Here is a 21,056-nt window from a genome sequence, read left to right as displayed (position 1 = left end):
CCCGTGTGCTTCAGTGACCCTACCAGATTAAAAACAAGTGCTTGTGCTACTTGCTGTTGACATGCAGAAACATAAATGCTCATTCACTGGAAGGTGTGAGAAAAGAGAGCAGTTCTCTTTTCCCTTTGTCAGCACCAGCCCTCCTGCCTTCCTCCAAACAAAAACACAGTGAACAAAAGTCAAGTATGCAAGAATGTTACGGCAAACAATACAGAAATCAGGGTAAGACTTGCTTCACTAAGACTTCCAGAAGAAAACTTTATTCGACCTTCAACTGCTGGGTAAACTCTCTTCATCCTCTGGAGGTAGCGGGAAACAACCTCAATATCAGGTTCACCTAAACGAAGAAAGAAAAGTGTTCTCTGCAGCAGCCTAGCTCTTAACCAAAATTTAAGAACCTGTCTAAAATTGCAGTTCTAGCTCAAGTCTTAAAGCAAACTGTTTTCTATGGTTTGCCATGCTGAATCGGTACACATCAAGACGGCGCAGGGGTCTGTGGGGCTGTTTCTTGTGCACAAATAAAATCAGTGGTGGTTTGTAGCCAGAATTTTTGGTGGCAACTCATATTTTACAAAAAAAAAAAAAAAGAATTCTCTTCGCATTTTTGGTTTGGTTCGCATCTGTTACAATGGTAACTTCCAGTCAGACTGAGGTAGATTGAGATAGTCTCCCACCTGTTCAGGGTAGTGCTATAGATCTGGCAATGCTATCACTTGCACCTTTTCAAATATAACTTCTTTTTTTAGGAATAATTTCCAATCTGTGTGCTGCTGCGTGCACATAAAGTCTGATGTGGGTTTTCTGCAGTGAAAGACCCTCTTCAGTCACTGCTGCCAGCCATGTCACGAGCCCCTTTCTGGTCCAAGCTCTTACAATCCTAAAGTGCAACACCTCCATCTTAAAAGTAATATATATTTTTTTGCCCCTCTGCTATACTGTAAGACTTTACCAGAACGTTTCAAGTGTTCCTTTTCATTATTCCTAATGATTTCTCTCTATGTGTATTTATTTCAGTGTACAGATATTTATTTATTATAAATAGAGGTATTTACTGAAAACTACAGCCTCCCCAAATCTAGAAGCCGTAGGCTGAATTTGATTTAAAACATCAATCCTACCTGTGGGAATCAATTTGAAATTTAAACACCCTGTAGAACCAAAAAAATAGTCTGTAACGGAGGTCCAAAAGGAAAAGTTTTTTTGGTAAAAGCATTTTTACCATCCAGAAGCACAACACATGAAATTAAAATTAAATTAAATGTTCTGCAAAATGTAGATGTGTTTCTAGAAGATACTTTTTTTTTTTTTTTTTAAATACAGCACTACATCCTTTTTCTGTTTTCAGAAATAACAAACTTTAATCTGAAAATTTTTTTTGAAGTTTCCCTTTGCCCTGGAAGATGTGAAGATGTACATGTCAATTGTATGAATGCTGAATTTCTAACAGCTCGCAGCTTAAGACAACACTGTAAAACACTTCCTTTCTACCTCTGTGGCGTGGTGTTTGTCAGCACCCCGCGTGCTGCTGCCTCCAGAACTCGCAGGAGTCCCGCTGCTTTCCGAGGGGCAGGCTAATTCCCGCAGAGCAAGTCGGCATCTTTCCCCTTGCCCTCTGTGCTGCTCGCCTGAGCTGCGTGTCCTTTACTAGTAGACGATTCTGTCTTTGCAAGTAGTTCTATGCCGTGGAAATCTAACGTCTAAAGAAAATAGTAGCTTTCTTTTTGACGCATTGTTTAGTAATGAGTACAAGTGCAAGGCAGTACACGTAATAGGTACTCCCTGTAGTGTGTTTTTTGCTTTTTTTCTGGTTTATCATGAGCTCCGAACTGCTCTCTCTCTAAGCAGCGCTCAATTGATAAGGCTCAGGTTCTCTTTGAAACGTCTGTGATTTAACTGAAAAAGAATATAGTTGCTGGCCACAACCAAAACTAGCAATCCAGAGCAGTCAGATTAGAAGCAAATTGAATCTATCCAGTAAAAGCTAGGAGTCTGAGACTTGTACTACAGAAAGATCTTTCAACTTTTGGGAATTGTTTGTCTGCTACCCTGTTGGTGCCCATACTTACCTTTACTGTATCCCAGGTTTTTGTCTTTCAGCATATGATAGCCATCTCCTCCAAATAACATATAGGATGGAAGAGTCACGTTGTATATTTCATCCATCTGGAGCGGGACGTAGGCTGGGACTCGGCAGGCTGTGCAAAGCACTTCTAAGCTAACAACTCTGCTTCCCGGGGCTCTGGAGATATCATAGACCACGTGGATGCCTACAAAAATACACGTCTGAATGCCATTTCATGCAGTGCCCATTGATCGTACAGGGCTAGAAGCAGCATCCTCCATCATCTTCAACTGATTCTTTACATTAGCTTCTGTGACTGAGAGAGGTTTTATTGTTCTGAATTACACCAGTTAATGCCCGGTTTTCCTTGCATAGCGTTGAATTTTTATGCAAGAAAATCCATGAGATTAGAGAATTGCTGAAGTGCTGTCCCACCTCAGTTACTTATTTGACCATATGTTCTTGTCACTACTCCACAGAAGGAAATTAGTTGTCATGGGACTAGGATACTGCACGACAAAAATACCTTCCCTTATTTCTGTAGTCATCTGCCTTCTCATTCCCCTGGCTTGTTGGCTGAAATGACTTCTTTTAAAGCCAGCCACCCACCCTAACTTAGCGGCTATTATGGATAATGGGCACTGTCCTGAAAAAAGAAAGCCAGGCCAGGGCTGAAAGTTGCGGTTTCTACTCGCTGCAGGAAAAGTAACTTTTCTAGTCATGAGCCTTCCTCGGTCAAAGCCTGGGGGGAGTTAGGCCCCCAGAACAGCACTGCCAAGAATTTGCTGATCAGGAAGCCACTAAAGCTCGTCCAAAGCACAGAGGCTCTTTCAACCCTGGCACTCTTCCTGCTCTGGGTCATCTATCCTGAACCCTTTCCAGAGCTACCAGTTATCTTTTTTTCTGTGAAAAGGTAGCAAGCAGAAGGGCTGCTGCTGCTTTACCTTACTGGTACCCACGAACCTGCTAACTTATGGGTGAATTGTCTGCAAGACGTGGGTTGTGTCCGTGGCATGTGGGGCTTCTAGATCACATGGAGGGGGTAGTGCCCCCATCACCAGGCTACATGGCAGGAGAGGCAAGGGGGGGTGGAAATCCCTCAGCCTCTGCCCCTGAAGCTTAGCTCTTTTGCTAAATAAACAATAGAGTCTGCACTGCATCACAGAGAGACCAGGAATAAACATGACTGTAGCCTAGTACACTTCTGGGTAAATACATGGGGAGCTGCAATTCAAGAAACGCATCTGTTTTTAATATTAACTGTTCATCTCTAAAATATTTAGAAATTCACTGGACCAATTCCATAGCTCGCTTGGACTAACTCTAAAACTGTCAGCAATCATTAGACAACGGCACAAAATTATTTTGATAAACTGAAATTTGGCAATAACTGGCCGAGATATCCAGTCTGGGGTTTCAGGTAGGCTGCCAGCGAAGAACTGAAAACGGAGTTTGTTGTAGCTATTATTACTGTGTTACAGCTACAGTCAGTTATATCTTCCTGTAGTTAACTGAAGTGTTCAGCTGCTGCCACTATGGGTTACTGACCCGGCTGGGAATCCTGTCTCTGCTGAAGGAACAGCAACGGCCTGTGCGCTGCAGCAGATAAATCACACGTACACAGGATAAACAGTGTTAGTCAGCCGGCACGCGTGAGGCAGAGGGCTAGGGTGTACAGCCAGCTTATTTCCATTCTTAAAGACGCTTCCAGGTGTAATACAAACAAGGCCAACATAACGGATAGCTGGCTTGGGAAACTGGGAAGAGGAAAGAAAAAAAACGTACCTCCAACCTGCAGCAGCTCTCCGCTTCCTCTTCCGTATCTGCACACACTGTGCTCAAAAGCTTCTTTCAGAGTGGAGCCTTTTACCCTTACCAGATCAAAACGACCTCCAAATGGCAAAACCGACAGCAAATCTTCCACAGTAATGCTACCTGGGGGAACGAGACTTTGTTGACATTACATTTTTTTAAAAGTTTACAGTGTTATTCTAGGATCATTGAACAGCACATTTTTGACAAGGAACATGGCAAATACAACTTGAGAAAATGAGGGTGAGTAGAGGTCGGGATTACATATATTGTCCCAATCAAAGAACCTGCATCTTTATCATCCATCCAGTATCAAGACCAATAAATCTGAGTTTGATGTAACTGCATGTATTACTATTCAAATAACTCTACTAAAGGAGATTACAGACCACCAATCTGAGATGAAGAAAACCAGATATCCTTACTAAGGCAAATTTTCCAATTGCTTAAGACTTCCTCATATAGACCTACAGAAAAAAATAGCAAAAATGAAAAAACTGCTTGTTTTCAGTTCTCATTTATGTGAGTGCAGGAAAATACGAACTGTAAATCCTTAGCATTCAAAAAACCCAGAATTCACTTATTCTACAGCAGACTACAGGAAGCTCCCCAGCGACCATACCATGTGACCCTCTACAGTAGGAGGCGAAGAAGTACCCACTTTCTTTGTTCCAAGGCAGCAAGGAGAGAGGGAAATGATAAGAAGCACTGTGTACAAACAATGCTAGCTAACGTCTATTAACGTCAGCCTGAATGCAGTTGGGCTCTAATGATGGTTAACCATTTCAGAAAGTTGGAAATAGCTTCCAAACACTGTGCAAATCCCATCAAAATGAGCCTAACACTGGGTTCAGGCTTGCACGATAACTTGATTCTTCCTTCTTGACAAAGTTGTCATTCAGCTTGTAATTTTACATACCATTAGTGCTCTGTTCATCGATGGGTGACCGTATCCCACCTCCATTCAGGATGCACATTGAAACATGGTTCCATGACTTTTTATCTGGACATCCGACATTCTCATAAAGCTACCAAAAGAAAACGTTTAAACTGATTTTCAATCTTCACTTAGTCTAGGCTCTGGAAATTTACACCCAATACAATCGGAGACTGAAAAGAGATAGAAAAGTTTTAGATTTTCTTCGACATTACCTTCAGTCCCACTGTAAAATACTTCATTATTAAAAAAAAACCAAAAAACCCAAAACATATTAAAAAAACATATTGCTTTGTTAAAATATTTGCCTTTTTCTGTAATGAACTCTCAAACTCTCCCATAGTCTGTGTGTATATGACATGACCAGGGCAGGCCAGCTGAACAAAAGAAGGATGATTTTTTGATTCCAACAGCTGTGATAAAGACAAATGATTTGAGCGTATTTGGAGAACTGGGAAATGAAGACAACCTTAAATATAGCTGTACATGACAAACGTGTACATGACAAATTAATCTAGCTCTTGTTGTATGTTGCAGGGAATTAAGATTTTTCAGCTTCTCTGAGATTGGTTTTTAATATTTGGAATGGTCTTGCCAAACTAGAAAGACATGGAAGACTGGAGGAGCAGGAAACAGGCATACTAGATCAGACCCAAAAGTCTACTCTGCACAGCATCATGTCTCCATCTCTCAAGTGGCAAAACTCTGACCAAATGCAAGGACAAGATAATATTTGCTTGCGACATCCTAACTAGTAAAGAAAATGGAGACCAGGGATTTACTGGGTTTCATAAGCATGATAAGCCTACAGTGTTAATCCTCAGAAATAACTAAACAGAACAGGAAAAGGCTGAGAAAAGAAACAAGGGTAATGGAAGGGATGGACTGGTTTGCATACAGGAATGACTACGGTTGTCTCACAAAAAGAGAAATACAGGAAAGACAGAAGTCTATAAAATCAAGAAGGGCATGTGGAGGCTGGGTAGGAATTGGTGTGTTTTCTCATTTCAAGAATGATAAAAAAATAAGAAAATCATAGAAGGGTGACAAGGATGGTCAAAGACACAGAAAAGTTTCTGCATGTAAGACAGTCTAGGACTGTCTGACCTGGTAAAGAGACAACAGAAGGAAAATATTTGAGAAGCCTATAAAATCATGAGTGGTGTGAAAAGCATTGATAGGGACCAAGTGTTCCAGTGCAAAGACTACCCCTTGGCCTCCAGCAGGCATCCAGCCAGTGGGCAGCACGCTGCACACAGGCAAAAGAGCAAGGTCTCTGCCCGGGGCGCAGGCCAGCGGTGGAACGCCCTGCCACCGGCTGTGGTGAAGGCTGAAGGCAGTCAAAGGGAGATGGGGCAAGTTCAAGGAAGAGCAGTTCCATGGGAGCTTGTAAATACCAAGATGCCGCTTCTGGCTTGGGAAGTCTCTGAGCTACAAGCTGCTGGGAGATGGGGACAGATTTGAATACGGTGTCTCCACAGGCTTGCCCAGGTGTATGCTCTTCCCTCACCATCCTCCCTCGGTCACCCTCAGAGACAAGACATTTGGATGGTCCATCGTGTCCTCTGTTCCAGTTTCGCCACTTCGCTGCTGCACCCCTATGCTAAGTGTTTGCAGCCTCTGACTTGTAGGTGAGTAAATCCTTTGTAGCCCAAGCTTAGTGATCAAAGTTATACCCTGAGGCCAGATCCATGAGATATTCTGGAGTTCATAACTCATACTTAATCAATGAACAGATTTTTTTCCTGTTTCAGTCTGAACTATACCCCCTATTTTACTAATTTGCCTGGAAGAGTTATCAGGATTACAAATCTGCAATTTCTCTGTTCCCCACAGATGTATTTTTACATTATGGTGCTACACTCGCTGCTCTCCAGTTCTGAGCACAGAGGCAGTTTAAAGCAAGAACTCACACACGGACGTTAGCAATTTCACGGTCATTTTGCATTCAAGTTCCTTTGAAGTCCTTTGTAAAATGCCATCTTGTTCTGTCAATCTTTTTCCCTGAGATTTTGGGCTACCGTTGGGAGAAGCAGCACTGAACTAAACAGACCTCTGTTTTGACCCACTACAACCATTCAATCGATCTTTCGCATTTCTCAATCTGGATTTCCCAGGGCAGCTCTAAATATTAAAGCCCATGGCACACAAAGGTCTGTAATTAGCCCATGTTCTAAGAATTATTTTAAGATTTACAATAAAAGCAATCACATGGATGACTGGATGAACAGCTTTGGGGAAATATCTAAATGAAAACTCATGATTATCAGCTGGCTCCTGACTTTGCGGCAATGCTGCAGGACATCTATGGCAGCGTGCATTTTCTGGAAACAGATCACGTTAGTGAACGTTTTTCCCTGGAGGACCCAAAGGAAATGGTGCTGCTGTGGGAGAGTAAAACAACCAAAACCACCTAGTTTAAAAACTGGACGTGACTTCTCATAGAAAGACCTTCTGAGTTATATGACTGTTAAAGCCCAGCCATACCTGTCAGGCTGCAGCAGGGGCCGGTGGCTCCCTCTGGGCTGGGGTGCTGGGGGCTTCTACCTCCTCTGCACCCAGCTGTGTGTATGGCCTCTCCCCCCCTCTTTGCTTCAGCTGGCACCTTTCGGACTCTTCGGGAGAGAATTCATATCAGTAACTCGGTAGAAAACTACACAGAATTTTTTTTCTGGGCTAGCGCATTAAAAAAGGGCGACAGCAGAGCCCAGTGAGTAATGACGGGGGAGAAGGTACGTGCTATGAGCCCAGCGCCGGGAGCAGGGCAGGAGCGGGGCAGGGGAGCAGAGCTCTCCTTCTCACTTGGGGAACGGGCTCTTAGATCAGACTGCCGTGCCTCTTAACACCGCAGCCTCAAAGCCAGCTGCGAACAAGCCGTTCTCTCTATGAGGATACACATGAAGAATAAACCACTCCTTATTCTGTTCGGCGAGATTCATTACAGCCTTGGCTCCTGCCAGATCCTTCTAGGGACGCGCTAGATGTTACGGTATTAGAAAGCAGCACAGAGCTCCTGCACTGATAGTTTGGAGCCGGGGAGCGTTTCATCTGATAGTAACACTTAGATGTAATTGCCACCTGCAGTGGCAAGGTCTTACCACGGCATCACAAAGCAAATTCCCCATGTTACATTCTTGGAAACGGCATGCTTGGCTTGTACCGTTCAGGTAAACACTAGTTTTTCCAATCTCTTTAGAATAATTCCCCAGGTTTTTCCTCCATTTTTCCACTTCTTCTTTAATGTGCTCATCTATGAAGTAGTATAAAAGTATAAAGTAAGCATCACACGTATCTCACATTAGTGACAATTCAGTGAACACAAAGCTTAGGGAAAAAAGCCTGCTCTTCTTGATTCTAAAATGTTATACTTCTCCCTAAAGGCTCTTCGTGCAACACAACATCTACACTCACTTCGAATAAAGCCTGTAAAGGGAGCAGGCAGGACTGCACAATCAAGTGAACAAGCTATTCCTCTGCCACAGCAAGGTTATCTCCTCTATAACGCTTAAAAATATTTTTTCCCAGTCCTGTTCTAACCTCTGACCGATGTGGTTTCTAGTACCTACCTTGACAGGTAGAAGAATTTTTAATATACAAGTTAGTTTGGTCTTTATTTGACATCATCCCTTGCCCCGCCCCCCCCCCCCCCCAATTATAGCTTCCTCCCGTTTAACATAGTGCTAAAAGGAATTCTAACTCAAATATCAACATCAAGGAATAAACCTTTTATAGAAATTAATTCTCTATGCACATGTCTTCCAGGTGCAAATCTAATTCTTTCAGAAAAAAACATAGACATATACTTGTATATACAGACAGATAATGTCACAACTGTTTTGTATCAGCTATTAGTTTTAAGCAATTTGCCATCTGTCAGCAACAGCAACGTTTATAGAACGAGAGCACCTATGTATCTGAATTTTTACTTTTAGCAACATCAGAGAGAGAATGTAAAGTCTCTTTACATCATCTCATTACATTGATAGATCACTGAGGAAAACATAGCAAATAAGAATATCTATGAACAAAACATTTTTAAAGGATTTATTTTATAGCCAGGTAGAACCTAGAAAGTCTGATATAAGCTCAGAGCTTCATACAGCAAACACTGGACAAGAAACAAAGGCTAGAGAACCAGCCCCGGGTAATTAGAGAGCTGACAAAACGCAGGTAACAGAGCTCAGAGTTATGAACAGAAAGCAACAGACAGACTCCTCTGCTCCCAGTTCTTTAAATGTTTCACAGCTGAAACATCGAACACACTCGGCACTGAAAACAAGAAGTCATGGGTTTGTATATTATATTTGCTCTTTGCCAGAGTATTCCAACTTTTTTCTAGAACATTTCCACTTTCTTCTATTGCCCTAAACTCAGTTCTGATGAAACCAGCCTCTGGCAAAACAGTGTAAATTAGTCCTCATAATGTTTTAAATCATAATTACAGGGCTAGCTAAAACGGGCTCTGCTAAATGGTAAAGCAGTGTACCACCCGAGTTCCTACAAAAGGACTTTCAGTGATTTTAAATAGACAGAAACATACACTGAATTTGTGCAAAGCTCACTGTTCAGAACGAGAAACAGAGGCAAATGGGTACAACCGTAACACAGCCTGAACCCTACACAGAAGAGAACTGCAAGCTTAGGAAGAAAGCTGAATTCTTCTGTGACATTGTACTGTGTATTTAACATAATAACACTTGAATTGTAGTAGAGTGCTGCTGGCAAATTCAAGTATCTAGTGCACATACCTTCAGGAACACTGCTGTCCAGCAGAATGGGGTTTCCAACTGCTTCAACTACATTTCCTTTCTTGTCAAATGTAACATTTAAATAACCAAGGTATTTTCCATAAGCATAAGCTTGTACGACTGGCACCTTCCTCCCATCGTCTGAGTCAACCATGAATGGATATGGGCCAGCTGGCTGTTCAGTAGAGGGTGGGGTGCCTGCATGAAATAAGCATGTAAAGCGGGTCTTCAGCTCATGTGACCTTCAAGGAATTATTAGAACGACATTTCAAATGTTTCTCAGCCTTAAAAAAAAACAAATGGGGTATCAAGCAGAAACAACAACAAATGTATTGCACGACAAGCACACACTTGATTGTTCAGTTATGTTATTTCATAAAGGACAATGTTGTTTTCAGGACATGAGCTCTAATAACTGCCACAGTGTTTTTTAAGTTGTGACAGCACACTCCTCCATGACATCATGTCACAATAGCAACAAAGGAACTTTTCATTCCAATTATTTCAGTCTGAACCTCTCAGTAATGCACACATACCAGCCTCTGGATGAAGAATTTGTTGTTAAAGCCTTTACACTACATTATTCTGCATCAGATAGAAAATGAGAATGTTAGTAAAACATACGTAGGACTTCTTGAGATGAAAAAGTCTAAACTATTTTTATGGATAATATGCAGGCAGAATACCCACAAGCAGTTCTGTGAATTTGTGCATACACCCAACTGATTATTTTTTACTATACCAAACTTACCCTCCAAAATTTAAGAGAGGCGAGGCTGCAAACCCTCTGCAAAAGCAAGCCTCATTAGCGTTAGAGTTATGTGCTCATGGATTTAAAACTCTTTATCCACCTGCAAAGTTTGAAGGGTGATTAGATGCAGGACTTAGAAACAGATAGCTTAAAGCATTTGCAGAGCAAAGAGATCTCAGCTCAATGGGCACAGGCTGCCACAGGGTTCAGAAACCACCCAAGGGAGGAAAGCGGCGAAGAAAACTTCACAGCACAGCTCTTGTCTCAAGGGCACCAACCTTCTCCCTGCCTCCTTGGTCACATCGCCCGAGGAGCGTCACTCCCCCCCGTTACTCCCGTCAGGATTTCTACCCCACAGTCAGCACAGACCAAGGCCGGGCAGCTCCAAGAGGCAGACCCCCCCCCAAAGCCTGCTGCTCGCTCCTGTCCCAAAGCGTTTCCCATCCGCGTGTCGGCGAGAGCTGGGGTGCCGGCGGGGCGGGGGCATGGGGGAGCAGGGGCAGAGGATGTGGATCCGGAGGAAAGCAGGCTCCTCATTTCCACTGCTCCCAGAACAACTGGTTTCCTTCCATTTACAGTTGTTTACGTGATACGAAATCCTGTGATAAGCAGCACCACAAATGCTCCTCCTAGAACTCCAGTACAATTTGCATTTATCTCTAATCCCTCCTCTTCTCCAGGGAGGATGGCTCTAACGAACTACAAGCTGAACCAAATTTACCAACGAACTAGTTTTTGTACTTTCAGCCTGCCCGACAGAGTTGGTTTCTTAGTGGTGCCTCATCACTATTCGATATTTATTTTGGGAAGAATTTAAGAAATCCTGTAGCTAATGAGAGCCCTGCAGGATTTATGCATGCAAAAGTGGCTTTGGGTTTTTTGGAACTGAAAAAGGAATCGTGTTTCGTCTCTTGCCCTTGTGTAGTCCTCAGACGAACAGAGCATTAGCAAGAGAAAGTGCTAATGCTTTATGGTCATCATCTTAGTTCACATCAGCTGCACATGGTTAAGTGCCTACCCAGAGCCTTACGAATTTCTTGCTTCCTGAAGAAATACTTTCTGATATTGACACTTTCTTGCAGGATTAGTTATCGCTACGACATTATTGCATTATATGATAGATGTGCTCCTTCTGAAATGAAGTCTTTTCAGTACATCTTATCCCCAAAGAAAACTGCACTAGAATTCATGCACACATCTCAGACAAAGTGCGAGATGCTGTTTCATTACAAATGCACAAATTCATACTGGGTGACTGAAGAACCTGTAACACTTTCCTGTTTTCTTACCTTGTTTTAGCCAACACTATATTCTCAGAACACCCTTTCTGATGAAAAACAGAAATTAAAACGCTCTAACCTAAAACTACCATTTACCGTTTGAATCAGTTCTACAAACCCAAACGCACCCTGAACAAGTCAGGACAACATTTGCCACGTAATCTGTGGATAAACCGGGGATTTGCAAATGTCTTGCAGACAGACAAGTTGGATCAGTCCCTTGTATTAAGATATCTCTATAGAGGTGTCTGCATGGGCAATATGTCTCTCAACTCCCAAGACAGCCAGAGATTCAGCTGGCCAGCTGGTATGTCTCCACTCAGACTGAGCTGAAACATTCTCCCAAATTCTGCTGCCAGTTATTGATTACATCTCTATTGATTTAAGCGAGAGCTTATAGGCTCAATATACACATAGACATACACACAGACACTTAAAATCAGATGTTTTACTCTGCCATCAAATCACCTCCACAGATGTGGCTATTTCACTGTGAACTAAATAGCCAAGGGCTTTGACTCGGAAGGGAATGGTTCACAAATGCACTCACGGTGCTCCCGGTTGGATTAGCAAGTATTTTTCAGCACTTGGAATAAAAGTTATAGACTCAGACCACATTCTATCAAAACCTATATTTTTGACTAAATAAGTAGATACATATTTTTTGATGTATCTCCCCCAGATATTTCTTCTTCTTTTTTATTTTTCTCACTGCTCCAGTATTAATAAGAAAGTAAGCCAGACTTGTTTTATCAAAACAGTACAGCCCTTGGAAAAGAGACCAGAACCCATTCTCAGCTGAGGTCTTTAACCTGAAGGCTGCAGAGTCCCATCCTCTGTGCTCTTTCTGGCCTTGTGAATCCTGAACAGCTTCAAATGGGGAGAGATGGAAGTCTCCTTGACCTAGTCTAGTCTGACAGCAGGGTACTCCCCGGGATGACAAGAAATGCGCACGTGAACTCCTACAGATCTAGACAGGATATGAACTCCGGTATATCAACTCCTGGAGCTCTTCAGATCACAATTCAAACTGTGAACAGTGGCACCTCTTTGGACCACCCCCAATAAGGTATTTTGACTACTATGGCTACCACTTCAAGGCACAAACTCTCTACAGGCATTGACAACAAGCCTGTGCAAAATAATCTGGATTCCACTGTGTAAGCCCACGATGAATGCACACTTTGAATACTGTGGGCATCCTTGGTTTCCCCATCTCAAAAATAATTCAGTAAAACTGCTGAAAAATGCCACCAGTGGGCAGCAGGCCACATGCAGACAAAAGAGCAAGGTCTCTGCAGGGGTGTAGGTCAGCGGTGGAACACCCTGCCACCGGCGGTGCTGAAGGCTGAAGGGACTCAAGGGAAGACAGGGCAAGTTCAAGGAAGAGAAATTCCACTGGCAGCTAGTAAATACCAAGATGCCACTTCTGGCTTGGGAAGTCCCTGAGCTGCAAACTAGTGGAAGGTGAGAGGAGATGTGAACACACCATCTCCACAGGCTTGTCCGCTATCCCCTCACCGTTCCCCCTCGGTCACTCTTGGAGACAAGATGTTGGGATGGATGGCCCTGCTGTCTGTTCCAGTTTGGCCACTTCTCTGCTGCACCCCTGTGCTAAGTGTTTGTGGCCTCTGACATGTAGGTAAGCGTGTAAATCCTTTGTGGCTCCACCTTAGTGATCAAAGTTATTCCCTGAGGCCTAATTTAAGAGATATTCTGAACTGTTTAATGTATAACTGTAATATGCAATTATTTCTCTTTAAGAAGTGGGATAGTAAAAGGTGAGAGCCTGGATGAGACCAAAAAGGCAGGAGAAAGTGAGAGGAGATGAGTAGGGAGAGGAGAGGATGAAATGGACGGTGCGAAACACCTTTATAAAAGTGGTTAAGTTCCTAGGGTGCATGGTGCTATCATGGGATATTTTGGGGCACAAGGGAAATTTTGCTGAAAACTGCAGAAGAGTTCCTGTTATAGTCTCAACCAGTTAATGAAGTTTCTGCTAAATTTAAATTTTAAAAACAAAACAAAACCCCAGCCTTTCTTTTATTTGTGTCCTTACACACTGGCACAGGGAAGGCAGCAGCACTGGAGAAGCTGCTGGTGGCAGGTTCTGCTTAAAGTAGCATTGCTGCAGAAGAAATCAGATCAACAATGTTTCTCTCTGGAATGATGTCTATCTCTAGGGAAAAGCAAAATAAAGTCCGAGATTAAAAGAGGGTCTGAAAGAGACAGAGGAAACTTGGGATAAGTTTTTTAATGGCAGGGCTAACTGAGACCTATGAATACAGAATCAGATTCTATGGGAAATCAACACCAGTATCACTTTGAAATCTTATATAATCGATTTTTTTGTTAAGTCACACACAAGGTTAAATGTAAACATCTTGTTTACTACTTTATATGTGTGTTCTTGAAACAGGTACAATATGTTTGGCAGTAATTTACCACTGTTACTACCTTTGTTCCTCTGTCCCACTTTGTATAGGTCACCTTGAACATCCACAGCGATAAGGAACATTTCAGTGAGTTAGGGCACTTCTTGCTCACAGGCTGTTTTAAATTAGTTTCTTCCATAGAAGTTATGGATAGGTACCAGCTATGAATCTCACCTCGCATAACAAGCAGTAAACTATTTGTGAAAGCCCTCCGAGTTTAAAGAGAAATGGTTTCAGTTTTACTTTAGAAGCAACATTTTAGTAAGAAGTAGAATACCTGTATACAGAAATGTGTTTGTATGTCCTCCAATTACAACATCCACTCCTTTCACTTTTTGGGCAATATTTTTATCCACAGTAAAACCAGAGTGTCCTAGTGCAATTATTTTGTTCACTCCCATAGCAGTAAGTTCATTCACTTGTTTTTGCAATGCTTCAATTTCATCTTCAAAGATTATATCATCCCCTTAAAAAACAAAAAGAACAAATATGAATATATTTACAAAGTAACTTAATTACCAGTTTTAACAAAAATAATGTAGTGGATATTGGACACTATTTCGTATAATTGATGGAGCTTTGAATGTCAGTGGCTTTCAAATGTCCTTAGTTGATTCACGCTCCCGATCTGATGTTCTCCAGTCTCTCAGAAGCACCTGTGTGCTTAGATTAATACAACATTCCTGCACTGAACTATATGTACTTGCCTACACTAAACAAGCTGTAACTCCATAAAAAAATTCCAGTGACACCAATTGTGGGATCAAAAATTGAATGGCTTTTCTTATTTAGCTAGAGAAAACTAAATATGCCAGTAAGTGTTTGAATGTAAGCACTTGTATTGTACTTTAAAGGTTTCTTTTCTTCCCAAATTGTATTTCTTTGAGATCTCCTATCTTCTCCGGAATTAAATCTCTCTCTTTTTACTCCACACTCATCTCATTCTTTCCCCTCCACTTCTGAGGCTTTAAACAGCAGCTCCTTCAAAGTCCTGCACTAAACTCTGAATTGCCTTTTTATACAAGTTCTCACCTAATGTGAGCCACTCTCAGTAATACCAATACAGCACAGCACACAACTGAGCTACCATCCTACAACAGGAACATAAAGAATGGAAAGGAGAAACCTCTTTTCTGGACCACGATGTTGGGAAACACGATCTTTCTGCAAGGCTTCTGTGCCTGCTGAAACTATTTTAACGTGACAAACAGTTACGAGAGCACTAGACAAACATGAGCTTCTATCCTGGGCACAGTGTTTTGGGTTGCGCAAAAGGACTTCCTATGTAAGAGGCTAATTTCTTTCACAAAGTTTTAAGAATAGATTTTAAGAACAGAGTCAACAAACTGTATTCCTAAGCTTTATGGTGAAGACAACCGAGTAACATTTCTACCAATTCCCCTTCTACCTAATTCATCTCCTTCCTGAAGAGTTTTTTTGATCAAACCACTTTGAAATATGCCTTTAAAGTCAAAAGATTTACATTATTTCATAACAAAGGGAGGAGTGAAACAAATTCACAATCCAGTGCAAATGTCTCAGGAAATTAAGAGGAAGCTGCTACAATGGAAGAGATAAAAGAGGGTTACATAAATTGGTTCACCACCACACCCATTGAATAGTTCTGTTACTGCCAGAGGGAATCTCTGTACTGCACATTGCTGAGCAAATTGTGCAGCGCATCCCCACATTTTCTTCCTGTGGACCTCTTCTTAGAATCAAAGAGTCATAAGTTAATTGAGGTTGGAAGGGACCTCCAGGGGCCATCTAGTCCAAAACCCGCTCAAAGCGGGAACTCAAAGCAACCTCTCTGGGCAACCTGTCCGCTCTTACCATGACAAATTTTTTCCTTACGTCCCACCATAACTTCCTGTGGTACTACTTGAGCCCATTGTTTCTTGTCCTTTCTCTGTGCCCCTCCGGGAAGAGTCTGTCCCTGTCTTCTCTATAAACCCCCTTAACACAGTGGAAGACTGCACTTAGTTCCCCTTTAGCCTTCCTTCTCCAGGCTGAAGGAAGCCACCGGCTTCAGCTCTTCTTTGTGCATCCTTGTGCTTGACAGAAGCTGGGCCTGATGCAGAGCTACTGGCAAAAGTGGAAGTCTGAGAAATGCTCCTTGAGCGTAGGCCCTTCACGTGCTCATCTCGCCACCCATGGACCAGCTCCAACGGCCTTGCACACCACGGTGTGGAGACCAGTTCAGTAAAGAGAGCAGAGTTCTCTAAATGAAGAGCAAGAGCAAGCTGCTGACTACCTGTGCGGGCACGCAGTTGCCTGCAGGCTAACTTCTCCCATGGCACGCAGCCAGGTGGCCCACGATAACCAAGCCCTCCCCATCAGCACCAGCTCTGCTACCCCCCGACGCCACTGCCGCCTACACTGCGCCACACACTGAAGACGTATTATTACTAATCTTCAATCTGCATTCAAACAAACCAACCTGCTTTCATAACGAGGTGAGAAACGAGGCCCGTCCCATGCCAGTACGTCCAGCTCTCTCCCGGGACTGTCAGGGCAGGGCAGAGGCAGCCACCGGGGCTGGGGCCAACCCACCCGCCCAGTGACTGCCCGCTGCCCACCGTGCCCTCAGAAAGGGATTCCTGCTCGGGGGCTGCAGGGGCTTCCCGCACACCCTCTCCGCAACCTAGCCATGGCGTTTCAGACAGCGTAGTATCCCAGTCATCTCAACACCTGATCTAATCGAGCTGAGACAGGCCAGCAGGTCTGAAACTATACAGACCAAGAACAATTACGCAGCGCTCGTTCCTCAAAGAAATCGGGCAAAAAGCAATATGCTGCTTAGCACTCAACTGTACATTTTTAAAAGCAATCTGAATTGAAATAAAGTGCTTATTTAAGAGTTCATTATTACTCATGTTGGTATTTCACTTCTCTTTCAAGGCATTAAACTGATGTGACGTCCTCTTCTCTTTTTAGACGGGGTAGAGTTTAAGATAAAACATCCAAACTGTGCTATAAATCAACAAGGAAAAAGAACTGGCTGCATGTTCAAAATATTACGCAAGCTAGCCAGAATAAAGTGGAATAAACGGAATTTAGAATTCCATTTTAGAAAACTCTGCCAAGTTGATAGTTTTAGTAAATATTTTGCTGCCTGTAGGGTTACAGAGTAAGCAGCTTCAGGTTTCCACCTCAAACGAAAAGACAGTGGACAAAATGAGATGCATTATTTCACAACACCGAATGCGTATGTAGCACCTCTCAGGACAGGTAAAGACATTAGCTATTTTGCGGGGTTTACAACATGATTGCAGAACTAAAGCAAGTAAGCTGGTACGATCAAATACTAGTAAGATGGTCTTGGGATTATCAGTGCAAAGCAAATACACAGACAACTCTGTCTAGGTGCCATGTTATGAACAACTCTTGCAGGATATGGAAAAACTGGCTGGGAATTCAGCTGAGATAGCTGTATACAGCAATACAGAGGAGAACTTTAGAAAAACTGCCAGTTGGCCTTAATCTATAAATTGTTCTAAGATTTCCCCATCCCTATGGTTTCCCAACAGTAACGCTAACAGTACCTTCAGCAGAGATTAGTTGTTCCTTCACAACGGAAACACTGAGATTTAAGGACTTTAAACTCTGTTCAAGTAGGTTGATAGCTGTTTTAAGCAGACTATAAAAAGTACAGATTGTAATTTCATAATTGTGTTGAAGTTACTGAAATTTAACAATGGAAGAAATCACACTCAGAAAAAGTTACCATGGAAAGTAGTCATGTAGAAATTCACACATTTCAGCATTTTCAAGCTTCCCATTTTGAAGCCTTGAGAATGCCCTAAGAGCATACAGCATGCCAAGGCAACTGCTGCAGAGTCTGAGAAAATTGAATCTTCTGGAGAGTGATGAAGTGTGTAGAGATAAGCAAGGTGCTCAATTTAAAATTCACAACATATCTTATTCATTGAATGAAGGAAATACGTTGATAATTACTTTGCCACCTCTGCCATAATTTTATCAGTCTGAAGGATTGCTAGATCATAGGTGATATATAGTCACTGAGTTACATTAACATACCCTGAATTCACATTTTCAAAGCTTCCAAATGTTCCTCCACACACTGAGAAGGCAAAGCTAAAAATTATGAAAACTCTGATCCCTGTAACTGTTGCTGTTAGAATTTGCCTTGCTTGTTGCTCAGTTACACTGTGGGATATACTTAGCTTAGGGCTGCTTCAGCTCCATCTATGGAACTAACAACCTTTCTCTTTTAACACTGTTTTTTGTAGTTGTGGTCTCTGTAATGTCTCAGCATACTGAGATATTCAATATAATCATAGAATAGTTTGGGTTGGAAGGGACCTCAGGTGCTACTGGAAATGCATTTAAATGCTTCAGAGAATCATTCCAACACTATCTGGATTTACTTCTAATATATTTATTTGCAATAAAGTTAATTTGATGACCTCATCACACCAACACAGTTGGTTGGAAGAAGAGCTGAGATCTATTTTATTAATCCTTAATGAAGAACAATATTGGCTGTCTGTCCATTTTTCAAACTCAGCCTGATGTTGGATGGTATCTACCCTCATGCCCTCACGCACAGGTGAAATACTATCACCTACCCAAAACACAGATCAATTTATTTTTTGTTGAGGGGAAAAAAGGAATGGACTACAAAGACAAGATACATCATTGTAAAATAGGAGCGAGATACAGAAGTCTGTTCTGACCTCAGATGTCCACTTCTTCATGTTTAAACACACAGCATAGGAATTACAAAGCACAGAAGGAACAGTTTTATATTCGAATAGTTCCTTAACATACTGAATATTCCTTGTCTCAAGAAAGCTATGCGTTACTTCTCATTCCATTGCTTAGTAATAAGGAAGTAATAATACGAAGTCCTTTTTCAATGTGGAAAATGTTTTAAACCAGTGTTTAGGACATTCCTACTGCAAAAACCAGGGAAAAAAGTCTGATTTTGTCAGACGGGACTGAGCTTTAAGCAGGCAGTGATTCAGATCTCCTACAGCTGATTTAAATGTGTTTCTCATTCCATTAGACCATTTCATTTTAATAAAAAAACCCCCCAAAACCTCAACAAACCAAAACCCCTTAAACGTTGGAATAAATAGTCAGAAATGGAGAAGTCTTTTTCCTCATCAAGTCTAATTTTACTCATGAATGAAGCAATTGTGGTAAAAGCTGAATGGGTGTTCCTTCTGTAGTCTAATTTATGGAAATATTTGAGAAGCTAAAAACATCTTGGGCAATTTCTGCTTCAAAAACACATATGAAGTTCTCCTTGCTTTTACTAGGGCTTGAGCATAGAGGCATCCAAGAGCAAAATTTCAACAGAGAAATGTCTCTAGAGTGAAATATGTTCAAACCAAGACAAGCTGTATTCATGTTTTAACATTTGTTTAAATGAATAAATAACAACAACAAAAAAAAACGATTAAAAAACCCAAACAACAATAAAAACCCAAAAGGCCCCTACAGCTCTCCTGCAATCTCACTGACCTTCTTATATTCTTAGATAACCCAGTGATGCTAAATAACTCAGTTCTATATGAAAATGGGGTTTAGTGTTAACAAGCCTTCTCCAGTTTAAAAATCAGGCAATTACAAAGTTGAATAATACAGGAATATACTGATAAAACAACAAACTTCTCACTTTTCAGCTGAAAACATTCATCATCTTTGGATTCAGACAAGTGGGCAAGTAATGAAATAGTAACAACGGATATAAACTTATATACTAAAGAAAACATACCTGGCTGTGAAAGAAAAGTAGTTTCCTTTGTAGTGTAGCCAACAATTCCTACCGATTCGGAGTCAAACTGTACTATTTTAAAAGGATGAACATATTTCATCATTTCATTTGCTAATGGAGTTTTTCCCTTAATGTTTGCACTCAGGATTGTAAAATTAGCATTTTTAAGAAGAGGATCCAATAATCCACTCACACCTTCATCAAACTCATGGTTCCCCAAAGCCTGTGAAAAGCAAGAAGAAAATAGAAGACCTTACCTCCAATGTTCAGTCTAAATACCCTCATAAATGATATACAAGGTATGTTTGAGAGAAAAAAAGTCTATGTTCTAGGGAAGAAAACCCTATCTTGTTTATAACAGCACATTCCTGTTTCTCACGAACGCAGAAATGTTACTTTATTTTAGGTTTAGGTTTTTGCTTTTCAGACTCTCTTATGTCAATACAAATATATTTAAATGTGAAAGTCAAAATTAAATAAGTGTTTGTAATCATATACCAGATTAAAACCCACTGATTTTTCATCCTGTAACTGCAAGAAAGAGGATTAACAATAACCAGAAAGGAAAACATGTATTTTGTGTATGAAAAATACATTGTTTAAAAATCATACTGAAGAAAATGTTAAATGCCAATGACAATACTTGTTATCTTTAAATAAAACTTGCCTTTTAAGAGCTTGTGCTTGAACTACAGGGGTTTTTTTTTAACATATTTAATTCACATTTAGTAAGAATTCTTGTGTCTTCTAACATGTGGCTAGAAAATATAGTTTTCTAGCCATCATAAATATCATTACCTAGTGGAAGCTCTAATGTTTATCAGCTGGGGAGAATCTCCCTAGACAATCCATACTAGGTGTGTGCGCACAGATGCGGGTGCGAAGTGCCAAGAGTATCACACAAAACAAGCAGTCCAGTTTATTTATTAGGAAGGTAATACCACCAAGATGAGAATGTTCAGTTGTTCTAGGTTGGTTAAGCAGATGAAAATGGACTTACCTTAAAGGACCATGGAATTTTCTCCTACCCACTCCTTTTTCATGCTCAGCCTAAGCTGCTACATGCCTGTGCCTGCAAGTTTGGCAATAGCCGGAAAAAAATCTCCAGAGACAGCAACTTTGCAGAAGCACAATATATGCAAGAACTTTGTAGCATATTTAGGTGTTGGTAAGGGAAAAGGTGCATCTATGGAAACATGGTAATACCATAACTTGGTACAAGTTTCCAGGTAGCAGAGTAGAGCATGAAAGGGGTGCAAAAGCCAATGGGCCAACTCTTCCAGAC

The 21,056-nt window shown here is 41.5% G+C and overlaps 1 protein-coding gene across 1 annotated transcript; it reads right to left on the bottom strand.

The window, feature by feature from the left end:
- Positions 1–179: 179 nt before the first annotated feature.
- NT5E (5'-nucleotidase, ecto (CD73)) lies at positions 180–20,056 on the bottom strand. Its single transcript, XM_010297182.1, is given in 9 exon segments — positions 180–337; positions 2,067–2,267; positions 3,848–3,997; positions 4,794–4,902; positions 7,910–8,061; positions 9,560–9,757; positions 14,303–14,491; positions 19,772–19,999; positions 20,002–20,056. Coding segments are annotated over 9 exon segments (1,440 nt in total).
- Between the last annotated feature and the right edge of the window lie 1,000 nt (positions 20,057–21,056).

This window comes from Phaethon lepturus, unplaced genomic scaffold (genome assembly GCF_000687285.1).
Source record: "Phaethon lepturus isolate BGI_N335 unplaced genomic scaffold, ASM68728v1 scaffold10861, whole genome shotgun sequence".
Lineage (NCBI taxonomy): Eukaryota > Metazoa > Chordata > Aves > Phaethontiformes > Phaethontidae > Phaethon > Phaethon lepturus.
The sequence above is the reverse complement of the archived record's forward strand: the minus strand, read 5'-3'. Positions and strand labels throughout refer to the sequence as shown.